General features: G+C 36.1%; 3 protein-coding genes across 3 annotated transcripts; 2 read left to right on the top strand and 1 right to left on the bottom strand.

The window, feature by feature from the left end:
- The first annotated feature begins 113 nt into the window (after positions 1–113).
- Positions 114–1,292, top strand: LOC21403901 (phenolic glucoside malonyltransferase 1). Its single transcript, XM_010091339.1, has one exon. It carries the CDS (start codon positions 114–116, stop codon positions 1,290–1,292), a length of 1,179 nt encoding a protein of 392 aa, XP_010089641.1.
- Positions 1,293–10,737: 9,445 nt separating this feature from the next.
- Positions 10,738–12,474, top strand: LOC21403900 (phenolic glucoside malonyltransferase 1). The gene has a single exon (XM_010091338.2). The coding sequence runs from the start codon at positions 10,794–10,796 to the stop codon at positions 12,207–12,209; it is 1,416 nt and encodes a 471-aa protein (XP_010089640.1). The 5' UTR covers positions 10,738–10,793; the 3' UTR covers positions 12,210–12,474.
- Positions 12,475–13,490: 1,016 nt separating this feature from the next.
- Positions 13,491–14,793, bottom strand: LOC21411417 (MACPF domain-containing protein At4g24290). Its single transcript, XM_024177356.1, has 2 exons — positions 14,452–14,793; positions 13,491–13,960 (listed from the first exon to the last, which is right to left on the bottom strand). Exons 1-2 carry the CDS (start codon positions 14,791–14,793, stop codon positions 13,655–13,657), a joined length of 648 nt encoding a protein of 215 aa, XP_024033124.1. The 3' UTR covers positions 13,491–13,654.
- Between the last annotated feature and the right edge of the window lie 4,782 nt (positions 14,794–19,575).

The raw sequence follows: 19,575 nt of genomic DNA, 5'->3' as shown, positions 1-19,575 counted from the left end.
CGGCATTCACCGAGTTCTCTCTCCCTCTCACATTCCTTGACACATTTTGCTTCAAATTCCCACCAGTTCAATGCCTCTTCTTTTATAATCTCACTAATTCAGACCCATCTTTCATGGCTTCCACACTCTCCAAGCTAAAACACTCGCTCTCTCTCACCCTCCAATACTACCTTCCTCTCGCCGGAACCCTAACTTGGCCTCCAAGTTCCCCGAAACCCAATGTTCTTTACAACCCTGGGGACGCCATTTCGCTCACCGTGGCCGAGTCCACCGTTGAGCATTTCGGCCACGTTTCCGGCGACAATGTCCGTGAAGCGTCGGCGTCTAGTCCTCTTGTTCCCAAACTGCACGTGACCGAGACTTCGGCTTCTGTTATGGCACTGCAAATCACAATGTTTCCCAACAGCGGGATTTGCGTCGGAATCACCGCCCACCATGCCTTTCTTGACGGGAAATCTACGACCATGTTCATGAAATCATGGGCTTACGTTTGTAGAGAAAACCCGCCATTATCACCCGAGTTAATGCCTTTCTACGACAGAAATGTTGTCAAGGACGACATTGGGCTCGACATGGTGTACTTAAACCGATGGTTGGAGAAAACTAAATCCAAACAGAAAGTGTTTGAACATTGGTCAGAAACACATGTACAATCTGACTTGGTACGAGGTAATTTCCAGCTGACACGTGGCGACATAGAAAACCTCAAGAAACGGGTATCCAGAATCAACAAAACCTCAACACTTCAAAAACTGAGCTCGTTTGTTGTTACGAGTGCTCATGTTTTAACGTGCATGGTTAGAGCAACCTCCTCGGAAGAGGATCGTAGAAACAAGGTTTACTTCGTCGTCGGCGTAGACTACCGAACTCGTTTGGATCCACCGGTACCGTTGAACTATTTCGGTAACTGTGTTGGTTCTCATTTGGGTTATGTGCAGGTGAGAGACTGCTTTGAAGAAGACGGTTTGGCCATTGTTGCCGGGAAGATAAGTTGTTTGGTAAAAGGTTTAGAGAAGGGAGTTCTTGAAGGAGCAAAGGACAGGCTTTCGAAATGGGGTTCGCTGGAACCAGGAGCACAAGTGATTTCGATAACTTGGTCGCCAAAGTTTGGAGTTTATGGGATAGATTTCTGTTTTGGAAGGCCTAAGAAGATTGAAATCGCGTCTATACATAGAAAGGCAATTTCTTTGGTGGAGTATAGAGATGAAAATGGAGGTATTGATGTTGGTTTGGTTTTAAAGAAGCATGAAATTGATATCTTTGCTTCTCTTTTTCGTATTAATATATCATGAATAATAATGGTGAAGTACTCCCTTGCCAGATTGGAGTCTAACCCTTTTATTATGAATTAGATGCCCTAATTTTACCGAAAGTAATAAAATCGCAAAAAGAAATTAAACAAATAGGAACACACAAAATTTACAATAGTTCACTTTAATGTGAGAGTTACGTCCACTTTCAACATTATGATGAATAAGAAATTTATAAGAATAAATAGCGTGTTGTCTATGCATAAAGCGATAATTATTGAAACAATAATTAGACTCACATATTGAACACACCAAGTGTGATGAGTCAGCATTTTATTTCTATAAGCGCGTATATTAAATTTTTTTTAACAAATTATCTTAATGAGAAAATATAAGAAAATTTATTTATATTAGTGGGGACATATATTATTTCAGTGGGAGTTTAAGTGTAAAATTTTAAAAATTTTAAAAATAATATTTTAAAAAAAAAATTTTGAGTGAGGACGGTAACTCCCATTAAACTGTACTTAAATCTACCACTGATCCTAAGGTTCTTGTACAATAAATGTTTGGCTATATTTCTAGCTTAATATATGCCAACTCGATGTGCATGTACATGGAAGCATATTCCTGATCGGCTTATACATGGAAGAAGTAATTATATAACTATAAGAAATAAAGAAAATGAGGTTGGCTGTCCTTTTAGCCTTTTCTGTTTGAACACAATTAATTGATTGAATGTTGCGCGTAATTGCCCTTTTTTTAATTATGTTTTGCATTTTTTTTTTTTTTGAAAATGTATGTGCTTGCAGATAATGATTTTGATAGTGCCCTATTTCAATGATGATCGCGTAATTAAATTGGTGACAAAAAAATAAATTTGACGAAAAATTTTCAATATCCATAATATTCTAATCATGACATAAATTTCTAAATTACCCAACTCTTAATCTCTTAAAATGTGACAAAAAGTTAGAGAACAAATGATAAAATGAGGAGTTTAGGACATTGCAACAGTTTTCAAGTTAGGAGGGTAAATTATCAAAATTAAAAGTTTAAGAGCCAAGTTGTTAAAGTCTACAAGTTCAGAGGCAAATTTTTAAAACACCCCAAACATTTTAAAAGATCGACTTTTTTTTTTGAACTTCAAGTGAGGGATTCGAGTTTTACACTTTGCAGGGGAATCGGTTGTGAAATTACATTTTGATTATGCCTTTGAAAGGACCAACTTTACCAAACAATATATATCAATTTTAATCTTAAGATATTTTAAATAAGAAAAATCCATAGAAGCACTGCTACTAATAGAAGATGGGCTTTATATAAGAATCTCATACAATTGGATCCGCATTTTATTAGCAAGTGATGCTCAACATCATTGGTACACTATAATATTGTTCTTTAAATAAGAGGTCAAAATAAGATTCGGTGAAAATTTCAAAACCATTTACAAGAATAATCTTAAAAATCAATAGTGCTACATGGTAGCATCACTCACTAATAGATTGCAGGTCATGTTGTCGTTATGCATTTTTCAATAATTATGCTCATACCAATCATAGTGATTACATTTTCCTCTTTCGTGCCAGGACAATATGCAATGCGTACATAAGTGGCTATCTAGAGACAACAACGGTGGATATCTGGGAAGACTATTTTTACTTTTTTTTTTTCATTTATCTATTTTGATTTGGTTATGTTTTCTTTTTTTTTTTTCTGGTACGGTTTTGTATCTAAAATTTTAGACTCATACACGTTTCTGGAAATTATGAATTAGATAAATCTGCCACAGGGTGTTAAGTTTTCATTTTTTTTTTTTTTTAAGTGGTTCTATCACACCCTCTTTTTTACTCTCCACACCCTCCTTCTAAATACACACCCCCTATAATTTTGAAAAGATTAAATTTATTTTTTACACACTCCTATTATTTCAAGACTATCCTTAACTATTTTCATAACATTATTAATTCTTGATCATTTAAATTTTCTTTTCACACCCACCATTTTATTTTAATTTATTATTTTTTATCTCTATAATTTTTTAAGTTTTCGGAATGAAGCTCTTATTCATACATAATTATAATAATATTTTTTAACAATAAAGAACATAAACATGAGATAATTATTATATCAATTGAGGTATTGATAAAAAAGACAAAATAATAATAAAAAAAAGAATTCAAAAGAGCATAAGAAAGCCGAGAACAACACTGATAAGCCTCCCCTGCGTTTCACGTATGTGAGGAAGCGATTTCATGGAAAGATTGCTGCGGGAACATGAGACAACGGTGCAACGGCCACTCAGAAGAACAGCCCCACAGGCGGTTAATAGGAATGCTGAGTTTTTCTCAGTTTTCTTGTATTTCTCAGTTTTCTTGCAATCCCAGTCTAATTACAGAGTTCACTCATTCATATCAGCTACCTAGCATATTTTTCTTACTTGAATTTGTTGTGTGGTCTTATCAGACACTTTAAGAAAAAATCCACTTTTAAAAAATATAATAATAAATGATTAGCCATTAAAAAGACAAAATGATCTTAAAAAAACATAAACATAAAAAGAAAAAAAAAAAACAAAAATCGTAATACAAATTGCAAAGAAATTAAACTTAATTCTCATCCAATTTTTTTAATAATCATTAAAAGATAAAAATTAGGGCTCTACTATAGTTTCAAAATAGCAATAATTTATAATTTAAAATATAATAATGTCGGTATGTTGAAAGAAAAAAAAACTATATAATTAATTCCCTTTTTATTATAAAATTTAATTATGTAATTAAGTCTATCATAATTGTCTTTTTTTTGTCATTTTATGTAAGTGCCTTTCTGTCATTAGAAATTTTAATATGAAGGGGAGCGTGTAGAGTAAAAAGGGGTGTGCAAATAAAACCACCTTTTATTTTTATAACATTCTACGTCGGTTATAAAATAACCGATGTCAAAAACAAACTACGTCACGTTTGACAGACGTTGTAAGTTTTCACGTCGCTTTTTAACGGACATGAAATGTGGCAACTTACAATGTCGTTGGAGTTGACGTTGATTCTTTAACTGATGCTATATCCTTTAGATGTTCATTTTAAAGCAATGTAGATTCGTGTGTATGTTGTCGTGAAAAAAAAAAAAAGGAAAAAAATGAAAGGAAAATATAGAGATAAAATTATATTTACCATTTTAAGCAGGTAAATATTTCTACCACTGCATCACTTGAACAGTAGTATGTTTTCAATAAAAGATTTCAGTTCATATGTGTTATTGTTGGCATGTTTTCATGATATTTTAACAGTATTTTCTAGCTATAATGTGAAACCTTTAGTTTATTATGAGCCAAGAGGGATATGATAAGGTCGAATCCTTAAGAATTAAGAGATTACAAGATAAGGCCACATAAAAGAGGTTTTAATAACACAAGTGTAATGTTATACAAGAGGGTCCTAAATGCTAAAAAAAATATTTTGAAAGTGGAAATTAATTTATGGTTTACTTACTGAGTTGTAGCTTATTTAGTTCTTGTGGTGCATGTGTAAGCTCCATAATTGAAGTTCCAGTTGTTTGAGCAAGAATGGGACGAGTTTAGAAATATTAAGATTTGAAATTTGTAATCCTAAAAATTTTTTGTTCAAAGATTATTTATGTAATATATAGCTATTATTTTTCCATTATGCAGTATATTTTATATATTATAATTAATTTTGCTTTAAAGCTGGTAAAATTTTTAGCTGATAGTATTACGGAGGAAAATCAGAAAATGGAAAATGAATTTTCCTGTATTGAATAATAAGAATGATACAAGCTTAGCCTTTTATATACAAGCCTTAGGCTAAAACTAAATAACCATAGTATAACAGAATGTAACAACTAACAATATCTAAAACTCCCCCTTAAGATGGAATATAAATGTCTTTTATAGCCATCTTGGACAACAAAGAAAACAAAGAACTGGCTGGCAAAGCCCTGGTAAACATATCAGCCAATTGATGTTGAGACCGAATAGGCATAAGCTTGACAAATCCAGCAACAACTTTGTCACGAACAAAATGACAATCTATCTCGATATGCTTCGTCTGTTCATGAAAAATGGGATTCGAAGTAATATGTATGGTAACTTGACTATCACAAAATAGAAGCGTTGGAGGGGAAATAGGAACACCAAAGTCTCTTAATAATTGTTGAATCCATACTAACTCACTAGTAGCTGTAGCCAACGCTCGGTACTCCGCTTCAGTAGAAGAGCGAGATACTATGGATTGCTTCTTAGCTTTCCAAGATATTAAGGACTCACCAAGGAAAACACAAAACCCAGTAATGGACTTCCTAGAATCTGAACATGCTACCCAGTCAGCATCAGAGAAAGCTCGAAGCTGCAAAGAGGAAGTGGAGTTAAAAAATAAACCTTGCCCAGGCCTGGATTTTAGGTATCTAAGAAGGTAATGAACTGCCTGTAGGTGAGGCAGACGAGGAGCAGCCAAAAACTGACTGAGCTTATGAACCGCATAGGTGATGTCTGGTCTAGATAAGGTGAGGTAAAGCAGCCGGCCTATAAAACGTCTGTACTGAGAAGCTTCGGGAAGAAGATCACCCTCTGCAGCATTAAGGTGAAGTTTAGGATCCATAGGAACTGAGACTGGTTTGGAAGCCAAAAACCCAGTGTCTTCAAGAAGTTGCAATGTGTAATGTCGCTGAGATAAGACAATTCCAGAGGAGGAACGAGCAATCTTAAGACCAAGGAAATACTTCAAACTTCCAAGGTATTTCAACTTGAACTGCGTGTGTAGAAAAAGCTTCAACTGTTGAACGGCATCAAGTGAAGGACTTGTAATGACTATGTCATCCACGTACACTAGTAAGGCAACAAAGGTTGTACCTGAGCCTTTGGTGAAAAGAGAATAATCAGACTTAGATTGAGTAAAACCAAAATTAATCAAGGCAAGAGAAAACTTGGAGTACCATTGACGTGAGGCCTGTTTAAGGCCATATATGGACTTGTGCAGCCTGCAAACCCACCTGCCAACAGAATTCAAATGCACCCCCTTTTTAACATAACCGAGGGGACGGTCCATGTATACCTCTTCGAATAAATCGCCATTCAAAAACGCATTGTTGACATCCAACTGAGCTAAATGCCATTTTTGGCTAGAAGCCAAAGCTAAAAGGAGCTTGACAGTAACAAGTTTTGCAACTGGCAAAAAAGTGTCAATGAAATCAACACCCTCTTGCTGATTATAGCCTTTAGCAACTAGACGCGCTTTATAGCACTCGATAGAGCCATCCGACCTGTATTTGATCTTATACACCCATTTACAGCCAATAGAATGCTTACCAGGTGGAAGAGAGACAACTGACCAGGTTTGATTGGATTCCATGGCAACAAGCTCAAGTTGCATAGCCTCGCGCCAGTGCTGGAAGGGAACAGCCTGATGATAAAACTGAGGTTCCACGTGGGAAGAAACACTCATGACAAAGGTTTTATGTGAGGAAGAAAGAGACTCATATGAAATATGATTGGACAAGGGGTATAAGGCAGTGGAACCAAGGACTTGTGGTTGAGAATGGAAAAGGTTGCAGTGATACTCTTGTAGATAAGATGGACTCTAGTGACCCGGGAAGATCTCTTAACAGACGGTGTGGGGTTACAATCAGGAGTGGAAGATTGGGAGAAGCTAGGAGACAAGGATGTAGAAGCTGGAAAATCAGGGGCTGGAGAAGGTAGAACTAGTTCAGGAAACGGATCTACCACCTGATTAGCATAAGTCACGGAATGAAAAGGAAAAGTGGATTCATGAAAAATAACATCTCTGGAAACAAAGAACTGCTTGGTTTGAATATCATAGAGCTTGTACCCCTTTACACCAGATGGGTATCCAACAAAAACACAAGTACGAGCTCAAGGATCAAACTTAGTACGATAAGCAGATAGAGTGGATGCAAACGCAAGACAACCAAAAATTCTGAGAGATCAGTATTCAACAGCATCCTTATACAACAGCTCATAAGGAGATTTATGTCCAAGAAGTGGGGAATGGGTTCTGTTAATTAAGTAAGTGGCAGTAAGAACACATTCACTCCAAAAATTTACTGGAACTCGAGATTGAAAAAACAGGGCACGAGCAACATTCAAAAGGTGCTGATGTTTTCTTTCAACTACTGAGTTCTGTTGTGGTGTATCAACATAAGAATATTGATGTAAAACCCCTTGACTACTGAAAAATGCATTGAAATCCAACTCCTTTGCATTATCAGACAGGAAACTCTTGATTTTACTACGAAACTGAGTGTCAATCATAGTAAAAAACTTGGGAATAGCTGTTGCAACATCAGATTTTTGTCTCATCATAAAACCCCAGGTAAATCTAGTGCAATCATCCACAATAGTCAAAAAATATCTATAACCAAAACAAGCAGACACATGATAAGAACCCCATACATCACAATGAATCAGATCAAAGGGAGATGAAGACATACGATTATTAGAGATAAATGGCAACCGTCTTTGTTTAGCTAAAGGACAAATGTAACAAATGTCATTGGTATTACACTTGGAAAAATCGCATTTCAACTGAGATTTCAACGAGTGTAATATGCTAGAAGAAAGATGCCCAAGTCTATTATGCCAAACAGTGGCTGAGACCTTATTAACAAATGCTAAAACACTGGAATCTGAAATTGAAACATCCCTTATGTTCAATGAATCTGTCAAACATCCAGCAGTCAAATTCTTGGCATCCAAAACATATAAGTCTGCAAATTGATCACCCCTGCCAATCATCTTCTGGCTATTGGGATCCTGAATTTCGAAGTAACCAGGAAAGAAGCTAATGGTAAGAGATGAATCAGCAGTAAGTGCACTGACAGAAAGCAGATTGAAGTGGAATTGAGGGACAAACACAACATCTTTGAGAAGCAAAGAATTCAATTTAACATCCCCAGATAATCGAACAGGAATAACGGTTTTATTATGCAAAGTAACAGATGAATTCTGTATGGGCTTCAAAGAGATAAATAAGTTGGCATTTGAACAAATATGCTTGGAAGCACCTGAATCCACTATCCAAAAATGCACAGAAGACAAAACAGAATGCATAGAAACAGAAGAGCATATACATGTTGTATATGAAACTGAAGAAATGTCTTGTGCATCAGAAGCCTTGACAGAAGACATGAGATGAGTGGAGAGCATCGTCATGAGATGCTGATACTAGTTGCCATTCAAAGTTTTGAGAAACCCATCCACTTGTGCACTACTCTGGCCTGTGTTAGCATCTGAACCAGGATGAGCAGAAACTTGATGCACATTTGTAGTTGTAAACTTTGGCTTTGGTTTATATCCAGGTGGAAAGCCATGAAGCTTATAACACTTCTCAATAGTGTGACCATGGAAATTACAGTGAGTGCAAAATGGTCTTTATTTTCGTTGACCTCTGCCATTGCCATAGTTCTGAACATCAGAAGGAGGATGCTTAGGAGCAGCAGTTCAAAGTGCAAAAGCCATATTCTGATTAACAGAATCAACTCCCCCTGAATTAATGCTCCTTTGACGTTCTTCTTGAGACACAAGAGAAAAAACTTTATTGATAGGTGGAAAAGGATCTAAGAGAAGAATTTAGCCTTTGGTATGGGCAAAGGAATCATTCAAACCTATAAGAAACGACATCACATACTCCATCTGAAAGAAGTTGACCAAATCTTTAACTCCTCCACAAGAACACTTGCCACAAGTACAGGCAGGTCTGAAATTAGACAACTCCTCCCATAAAGCTTTCAATTTTGTAAAATAGACATTAACAGATTGTTGATTCCGGACTAGATTAATCAATTCTCAACGCAATTGAAAAATCCGAGGACCGTTGCTTTGTTGGAAGCGATCTTGAAGATCGTTCCAAATTTTAAACGCAGAATCGAAAATAGAATACTTGCAGAAATTTCTTTTGAAACAGAATTCAAGATCCAGGATATGACAATATTATTATTGCGAATCCAAGCAATGAGGAGATTCGAGTCCGTACCGTCAAGTCATGGAACATATCCATTAATGAATCCGAGGTTGTTCTTCACGGATAGGGCAATCGTCATCGCACGGCTCCAAAAGGCGTAATTATCACCGGTGAGTTGTTGCGAGACAAGAAGAAGACCTGGACTGTCGGAATGATGAAGGAAGAAAGGGCTGAGAGGATCATCAATGGCGGATTTACCAGTGGATGAATTTGTCGAAGCGGAATTTTGAGACTCCATGATCGATGAAGTAAGATCTTGAACGGAAGGAACACGAACAAGAAAATGGCTGAAATCAAAAGAAATCCAGAAGAATCAAAATGAGAACGAGCAACAAAGATTCGCGTGCTCTGATACCATATTACGGAGGAAAACCAAAAAATGGAAAATGAATTTTCCTGTATTGAATAATAAGAATGATACAAGCTTAGCCTTTTATATACAAGCTTTAGGCTAAAACTAAATAACCATAGTATAACAGAATGTAACAACTAACAATATCTAAAAGATAGTTTTAGAGGGTCGTTATGCGTAGTTGTATATCATATGAGTCATTTAATCATGTGCTAAAAGTCCTCAATTTAATATGTCAATATTTTATTCAAACTTAAGTAAACACATGATCTATCTCGTCTAGTTTTTAACATGAATGTTACGGAACGATAAGGAGTTAACTACCACCATTACTCCCACAAAATAAATCAAACTCAAGCTTAAGATATTTTAAAGTCTCGTTCAAGATAAAAAAATAAATTTATGTGAGATAAAATACTATAACATATTAAAATAAAATTTAATGGAAATTTCACATCGATTCTAAAGAATAATCCTAATAATAGATACAACTGTCATATAGTTATTGTGGCCCAGTTCAATTTATTAATTAAAATTATAACTCAAGTTTTCGATACAATATTTCAGGTCCTTCTGCACTCACTTTGTGCTTTTTCTTCTTTTGAAATATATTCTTTTCTTTTGCGCAGCATTAGTCTTTTCAGACTGCTGTTCAAATCTCTTTTCAACTTCTGCCTAAAAAAAATGGTCAGATCAATCATAGTTAAAGGAAGAGTTTCACGGGAGAGAGTGGTTGTCAAAGACTAAGGTCCCGTTCACTTCACCAATTCGAGTTTAGAATTTGAGTTTTGTTACAGTAAAAAGCTCTCATAAACAATCACATCTAACTTTTTTGCTATAGTAAAAAGTTCTTACATAAAATTACATCTCAACTCGAATTACAAACTCGAATCAGCGAAGTGAACGGACCTAACTTCATCTTTCATGACGTAAGACAGTACGTATATAAGTCGCCAAAAGGCATGGGTCGGACGAAATGTAGACCGTACAAAATGCCGTGAGATATACATACTCTGACTCACGTTTTATTTTTTTTTTTATTTTTTTTATTTTTGGAAACAGATATTACTATATTTCCACCTTTTTTCTTTCTTTTGAGGGTATTATTTATTGCATAACATTTATCAACATTGGTATCTATACCTAAACCAAACAAATACCTGCGTGACCAAGTCCACAATTCTCTCTCATTTTGCAATGGCCAAAACACTCGAGATCACACATGTCTACCCTTCCACAGATTCATCCAATTCCCTCTCCGACTTCTCTCTGCCGTTAACTTTCTGCGATACCTTGTGGTTCAAAGCCTATCCAGTAGAGCGTCTCTTCTTCTACTCTCTCCCACAACCAAAACAAACTTTCTTAAACTCAACAATCCCAAAACTCAAAAACTCTCTCTCTCAAACCCTCCAACACTTTCTCCCTCTCGCCGGAAACCTAACTTGGCCTATAGACTCTTCCAAGCCCATCATTCTCTACACCCCAAACGACGGCGTTTCTCTCACCGTCGCCGAATCCAACGCCGCCAATAAAGATGAAGACTTTGACTTCCTCTCCGGTAAACAAGCGCGCAAACCGGCGTCGTTTCATCCCCTCGTTCCGAAGCTTAAAGTTTCCGAAACAGGGGCTTCGGTGATATCCCTGCAAATAACTCTGTTTCCGAATAGAGGAATTTGTATCGGCGTGACGTGTCACCACGCCGTTCTCGACGGGAAATCCACGACAATGTTCATGAAATCTTGGGCTTATTTTTGCAGATCGGAAAAACAGGATTTATCGCCGGAGCTCACGCCTTTCTACGACCGGTCAGTCATCATGGACCCAGATGGGCTCGACATGCTGTATTTGAACCATTGGCTTGCATTATCCAAGATGTCTGATCCTAGAGATGACCCAAATCTGTTCCAGTTTTTCCCCACTTCGGAGTTATCATCCAACTTAGTCCGAGGTACTTTTGAGTTAACTAAATCAGACATAGTCAAACTCCGGCAAAAGGTGTTATCCACTTGGGAAAAACTAGAACCCACAATTAGAGCAACAAAACCCCATTTGAGCTCCTTTGTTGTCACGTTCGCCTACGCGTTAGTCTGCATTCTAAAGGTCGACATAGAAGAAGATGAGGAAACAAATAAAAAGAAGACTGTCTTCGGGTTCACGGCCGATCTCCGGAGCCGTCTGAAACCGCCGGTTCCGGAGAACTACTTCGGGAACTGCGTCGGAGCCCTTGCAAGCTTCGAGGACGCCAGAGAGCTTTTGAAGGAAGAAGACGCGTTCGCCGCCGCGGCGGTGAAGACCGGCGAGCTGATAAAGGAGCTGGAGGAGAAGGATGTCATGGAAGGAGCGAGGGAGATCCTGGCGAGAATGGTTTCGGGGTTGTTGGAAGGGGCACGTGCCGTCGGAGTGGCGGGATCGCCGAGGTTCGGCGTTTACGGCACCGATTTCGGGTGGGGAAAGCCCAAGAAGGTGGAGATTGTGTCTGTGGACAGGACCGGAGCCATTGCCATGGCGGAATCGAGGGATGGAAATGGAGGCATTGAGATTGGTGTGGTTTTGAATAAGCATGAAATGGACGTTTTCTCTTCTCTATTTCTCTCTGGCGTAAAAAGTGCATGACGCTAAAAACTAAAAATAAAAAATCAGAATCTGTGAAGATAAGGGGCGTAGAAAGTGCATGACGCTAAAAACTAAAAATAAAAAATCAGAATCTGTGAAGATAAGGCGCAGCTGAAAAATATCTTTTATGGTTCGGGAAAGACTCTAGATGGATGGCACAACCATCAAGTATCACGTATCATTGGGTGATATATATATATATATATATGCAAAGTCTCTGAAAAGTGCCTGAGATGTACAATTTAAAGATTTCTTGTATATTTACATACGAAAATTGTATAATTCAGTATTAATCGATATATATATATATATATATATATATATAGGCAAAGTCTCTGAAAAGTGCCTGAGATGTACAATTTAAAGATTTCTTGTATATTTACATATGAAAATTGTATAATTTAGTATTAATTTTGTATATTTATATGTAAAGATATATAAGTTGTATAATTCATCATATGTCTTGTATATTTACATACGAAAGCTGTACAATTCAGCATAAGTCTTATTTATTTACAAAAGTATAATGTTGTGATTTTCAAACGTTTAAACTAGCATTGAAGGTAATATTGTGTTTCTTATATGATTTTTCTGTAAAATTTGAAGTTATCACACGATGAGCATATGTAATTACCATTAAATTTTTAAAATTATCGTTCCTTTTATTATTAGTATCCAAAGTTTTGCTCAAGAAAAACGCAAAGTTCAGGGATTAATCTATAGTATTTTTTTTTTAAAAGTCTCAAATTTTGAGAGTTTCAGAAAGTATATGTTAAAGTTAATTTCAGTGACGGTCAACTCAGCAGAGTCGTGACACAATCAACCAAAAAAAGTTTAGTTGCGAGTGTTGTCGTGAGGCGGTGGGTCTCCTCGTCCGTCTGTTGGAAGCCACCGGCAGCGAGATGGCTGCGAAGGTGGTCGATGAAGGTCAAGAGAGAAATGGGTTTGATTGTGGGAGTGGGAGTGCGCTTGAGAGACGCATAAAAATAAACTTTCATCTACATCGTCTATTTTTTAATCTGATGGCCACAATTTTAAAGCGGATCAATCATATAAAATTAATGTGCTAGATTAGAGACTCATCCTTAATATGTATATTGGCTGATTTGTTATATTTCATGTTATTGATTTGTTTCTTCTAATTAATCACTTCCACACACACACCCACTCTTTTTGACTTCTTTAACTGTGTTTCTTCAGACAAGGTATAGTATCAATTGAGTTAGGCATCACGGATCATGAACACATTAAAAAAAAAAACACACACACACACTCACACATAAAGGAAAAGTGTACCAATGAGATTTATTATATAACTTTGTCTTTACATTTTCTATTGGGGTATAATGCTAACTGGGTAGAGGCTACATTCTTTAAATAATGCATTGAGAATCGTGGGTGTCTTGTTTTTTCTTGGCAGATAACCCAGAGAATCGTGGATGCTCCTATATCTCAGGACCATAAAACTTGCCCATGTTTCTTTTCAGTTGGAAATCATCAATGAAAGACTGGTTTCTGCAATTGTTTGTTTGGAAGTAACTGTCCTCCTTTCTTTGTCTTTTCCTCACGTAGTACCATCTGAGACTTTTCAATGCAACAGTGTATAGCGTGATGAACACCCCATCAAAAGCAAGGGTCTTATTGTTGGCTGCATCTTTCTGCCAACAACCTGAGAAATCAAACATTGCATTGAAGAGGCCCGAAGGAATTTTTCCAGTCAAATAAATTTCCTGGTTGAACTGCTCTGACATCTGGGAGTGAGAGAGAATGCAGTTAGTTACTGAAATAGAGAAACTTACAATACATTTGATGAAATCTCTTGATACCAATGGTTATTAAAGTGCCCAGAAAGAAACATCCATCTCCATTTGATCACAATTATACGTGAACATGGCAGGTAAATATTGAATGACAGGTGGATCTCACCGATCTAAGTTTACTACAATTGGCATGTATTCCTTCATCTCTTCATGATTTTTCCTCTTTTTGGTACGCTTTTAAATAGTGTCAAACATAGATTAGTGGGCAAATATTACTTTTGCCAAGACTTCTCATGCATAAGAATGCATACGAGTGGCAAAGGAGAAAATAAAACGACAAGTAACATATTCCCAACTTCATAGTTCATATGCATGAGAAAGCATGCCAATTTGCAGGAGAAAGTGATCTCTTATGAGTTATGGTGAGAGATTAAGAAATCATCATTAAGAATAAACGACAACAAAACTTGAAGAAGAAATACCTGTTGGAAAGAGAGAACATCGGACCTAAACGGCGTTCGCTCGCCTTTATCGCATTTGATGGATTTAGAAACATTCGAGATTATAATTCCACCGGGCAAAACGATTTCGCGGCCATCGTCTTCATCAATCTCAATCAAACGCGAATCAAAGGAGTCTCCTCCTTTGTAGTACTTGAGCTGTAGATCCGTTGAGATGTCGTATCCCCTCCCTATCAACTCCGGGAAAGGATACAGCGACCGATTCTCTGGCACATCCTTTTTGCGTTTGGATTCGGAGACTTTCCCACAAGTGACTGCAAGAAGACTACAAATTTGTTTCGAAGAACCCTGAGAATGAAACATTAAATTTTTTTTTCCTTTTTCCAAATGCCCAGATCGCAAAAAACTTCCTTTAGTTGTGGGAAGCCCTCAACGTCCTCAGAGAATAACTATAATTAGAAAAACCATGACACCCAACTAGATTACAGCATCAATTTCCCCAACAAAGAATACTTGCAAAATCAGAAATTTTCACTACCCAGAAGAAGAAATCAGATCAAAACAGTGCTTGCAACGACTTCACAAGACAGAACCCAGAAATCTTTCGCACAAATGCCCTCAAAATCATGAACCACAGATGAGGAAGTTAAGAAAAATAAGCAAACCTTAGCCCCTTAAAAATCAAATCAAAATCCCCAAAAGAAAAAAAAAATCCGTGTAAAAAGAATCTTCTTTCTCAACAATAAGAATAAGAATTATTATTATAAATTACAACAAGATACCTACCTGTGGAGGCGGTCGAGGAAGCGGCGGCGGAGAAAGAGGAAGTGGTGGTGTTTGAGGAGAGAGGAAATGTCAGGGTGGAGGAGGAGATAGAAGTGGGTTTGCTTGTGGGAGTTGTTGGGACGCGGCCTCGTACGCCTGTCGAAACTCGTCGGCGCCGATGTGGCTGCGGAGGAGGTCAACAGAGCTCGAGGAAAGTCGAGGGAGGTCGAGAGAAAATCCACGGTTTGGGAGTGCTCGGTCGTGGGTTTGAGAAAGGGAGAGGTTTTTGAGAAACAAACTTTCATCTACACCACTTAAAATTCAATCCAACGGCCACGATAACTTGAGCAGATCAGTCAGGCATTTTATAACTACCGACATTTCCTATATATATTACATTATTTACATATTCCTTTTTTTTCTTTTCTTTTTGGAACGACAAATGCAATTTATTTTTGGGATAATTTCAATAATAACAGTCCTCAATAAATTATTATTAATTTTAGGATCACTTTTATATACTTTCACGATTAGTATTGTCATATCAGTGAAAGTGGGACCAGTCCGTTTTTACTTGAATTAAAATGACAATTGTGTCCTATTTCATTTTTGATGCCTTGAATATATTTTGAAACCTTTTATAATTCAAATATTCAAAATAGGGAGAGGAGGAGGAGAAAGAACGCGGGTGTGCACAAAGACTAAGAAACCCCAACGACCACCACCGTCTACCACCTTCAGCACCGACGAACCCACGACAGCGAGAACTCACACAATCACGCGACAAGAATCGACGAACCTTCGCTGGAGAAATCAACACCTAAACATCTTCGTCGGAGAAGAACGAATCGAGGAAACCTCACCCTCTTCACCGGAGAAATCAACCACGAAATAGACGAGGTAAATGGCGGATTCCAAGACAAAGGTGAAAACTTTGTGGCTTTTCTTGTTTATTTGTTTTTTTCTTAGGTATTTATTATTTTTTTTCTTTTACCATTTTTTGTCATCTTAGAAGAAAGAAAGACTTTGGAGGAGGAGATAAAAGCATATATGGTCAGTTATTTAAAATTTTTTATTGTCATTGGATTATCATTGTGCTCCTTATTTGGTCTGTGACTCTGCCTGAAGGTCGGTCATATCATTATGACCACTCGGTAATTACATTATGACCGGTCATAAGACAAGCACACCGTACGGTCATAGTACTATGATCGAAGGTCATAATTCTATGACCGCCCATCAGGCAGGCAGGTTCATAGTGCGATTGCCTGACTGATGAGTTTGCAGTCATAACATTATGACCCTCGGTCATAGTACTGACCGCACAATTGTCAGACTCTTAGTGTGCCAGTCATAATACTTTGGTTATGGGCGGTCATCAGTCATAACACTTATGACCGTCGGTCATAATACTATGACCGCACAATGGTCAAACCCTTAGTGTGTCAGTCATAGTACTTTGGTTAACAACTTTGTTTGCTTTCTTTTTTTTTGTATTTATTGTTTTTTTTACCATTTTTTGTCATCTTAAAAGAAAAGAAAGACTTTGGAGGAAGAGATATCGTTGATTAGTACACATGGAAAAGAGGAGGAAGATAAAGCAGATATTAAAAAGGCCAGTTGTGTTGGTGGGGACCAATATCTCCTTCATTTCACAACCGATGTATCTCGAAGCACGATCCCAATATCCATTGTATTTGATGAAGACGTTCAATCCAGCAGTCATTCCTAAATAATTTCAAAAATAATAACTGTTAATCAACATGCAATTACTCCTAGTCGTCATCGAGTTATTAGAAATGATAAGTCATAACACTGTGTAATGGTCGGTTATAAGGCAGTCATAGTGCGTCAGTCATAATACTATGGGTCATTTCAGTCATAATATTATGACCGGACGGTCATATAACTATGACTGCCTTATGGCCGGTCATAATTCTATGACCAGACTATGACCGGCTATTTTGACTCATACTTTTATAATTTGACTCATAGACAATGGCTCATACTGTTATGACTGACTGGTCATAGTATTATGATCAGACATATAACACTATGAGTCATAATACTATGACTCCCAAAGTGAACTATGTCTTTGACATATTTGTCGTTACAATCAGTTTACATATCAGTTATAAACCATCTAAAATCTCAAATTGACAAAGGATATTTTCAATTCCAATCACATTAAGTTCAACCCAGTCATTTTTTTTGAGTTCTATATACTAAGTCTCCAGAAAAATAAATTTAAAAAGATAAAAACAAAAGAAAAACAAAAAAAAAAATTGTGTATCAACCTCAATGTGGTGCACAACTGGAGTATTGACGACGACAGAATGAGGGCGTAGGGAAGAGAGAGACCGAGAAGAGAGAGAATCAACCTCAATGTGGTGCACAACCGGAGTACAGACGACGATAGAATGAGGGCGTAGGGAAGAGAGAGACCGAGAAGAGAGAGACTGAGTAGAGATAGAGGCCAAACTTGAGAAAAAGAGAGAGGGAGAGAGAGAGAGAGAGAGAGAGAGGCCAAACTTGAGAAAAAGAGAGAGGGAGAGAGAGAGACAAAAACGGGGTGTAGAGAGAGAGAGAATGGCGGGAGAGAGTTGTGAGTCTCTTTGAGGTACTTTTAAATAATAATTTTGATCTAAGTGGCATAGAAGTCATTATACATCACACTGCTAACATGACAATGCTAGTTGTAAAAGTATACAAAAATAGTGCTAAAATTAATAATAATTTATTCATAAGTGTTATTATTGAAATTAACCCTTTATTCTTTCCTATATATTATGCATCAAACTCTAACCAGCACGAATACAACAATTGCTTGGAGCTTGCTTCCTATAATTGGGACCTTTTTTTTTTTTTTTTTGCAAGCTCTTTTGTGCTAAACTTAAGATAAATATATAACATTTTTTATTTATTTCAAACAAGTCAAGAAACTTTTTAGTATGCTATCATATTCATCAGGTTTTCCTCTTTCAAATCAAGCGCAGTAATACAGTCCCAAAGTTTTACATATGCAATATTTTATGATCATGGAAAATAATTTCATAAGAAAATAAAATATAACGGACTTTTTATAATTTCATAAGATGAACAGAGAACTCTATTTCTTACTTTCTTCTCTTATTTATTTTCTAGGTATTTCTACATTGAAGAATAAACGGAAAAATAAGTAACAAAACAATAATCAACTATCATTTTCTAAAGAATTTAATTGATTGAAGAGGGGAAAAAAAAGATGTAAAGCATTAATTATCAAGTACAACACATGCAAAATGGAAAGCCGTATAAAATTTTTCCCATGCTAAGTTATAATAAAGCTCAGTTTAGTAGTGTGGTAGATTTTAAAAAAATTACTTTTAACTGTCTTGAACAAAAAAACAGTTGTTATAAAAAGTAGTTGAGTGTTTAATAAACTGTAATTATACAAGTATTGCTAAATAATTATCAATTATAATTACTTTATGTATTATTTAAGATTATTAATTACGGTCATCTTAACTATTCACAACAATTCAACCTTACAATTTACCAAATGCTATTACATTGCTTTTAGAACCAACAATACATGTATAATTACAGTTTACTAAATACTCAGCTGCTTTTTATAACAGCTACTTTTTCTTTCAGCATAGCTAAAAATAATTTTTTTTTCAAAATCAACAACATTACCAAACTGGACCTTTGGCAATAGATTCTTCAAAAAAATTTTAAAAATCACTTTTTATGATTTTTTTTAAACACTATTATCAGCTTTTAATGGCTAGAGAAGTGATTTTAGACTCTAAGAAACACTACCCAACGCACCTTAAATTGCAATTTCAGTAATTTCATAACTAAACATCAATTTTTTAGCGCTTTAAATCACGTGTTGCTCATATGTCTGATTAATAAAAGAACAAATAATAATAAATTGAGACAAAATACTTTAATTTTTAAAAATTTTAAATAAAATTGCAATTATTCCTTTCTATAACCCTTTATGTCATCTATTCCTTTACACACAATCTGAGTGTCAATATTGTCCTCCTACATTACATTTTAATAACGAATTATATTATCCACACGTAATTAAAACCATTAAAAAATGAATGTTCTGTTGTTGATGTGTGTACCAAAGTTATTATCTACAATTAGTTGAGTTGTAAAAAAATTGATAGTGTATTATTATCAGGTTTTCAAGGGAAACACAAATGTCCAAAATATTTTTCCTTTCCATAAAGTTTGATAATTTATTAATTCCACATTAGTCTTGTACTAATTATCATAAAGACATAAACTAATCACATTTATTCGTCCTAACCTTTTTTTTTTTTTTTTCAAAAAGGTTCCGTAAAGAAAAAAACAATCGGTATGATTGGTTTCGTTTTGATA

This window comes from Morus notabilis, unplaced genomic scaffold (assembly GCF_000414095.1).
Source record: "Morus notabilis unplaced genomic scaffold, ASM41409v2 Scaffold241, whole genome shotgun sequence".
Classification (NCBI taxonomy): Eukaryota; Viridiplantae; Streptophyta; class Magnoliopsida; order Rosales; family Moraceae; genus Morus; species Morus notabilis.
Note: the sequence above shows the minus strand (reverse complement) of the source record. Positions and strands in the feature narration are given on the sequence as shown.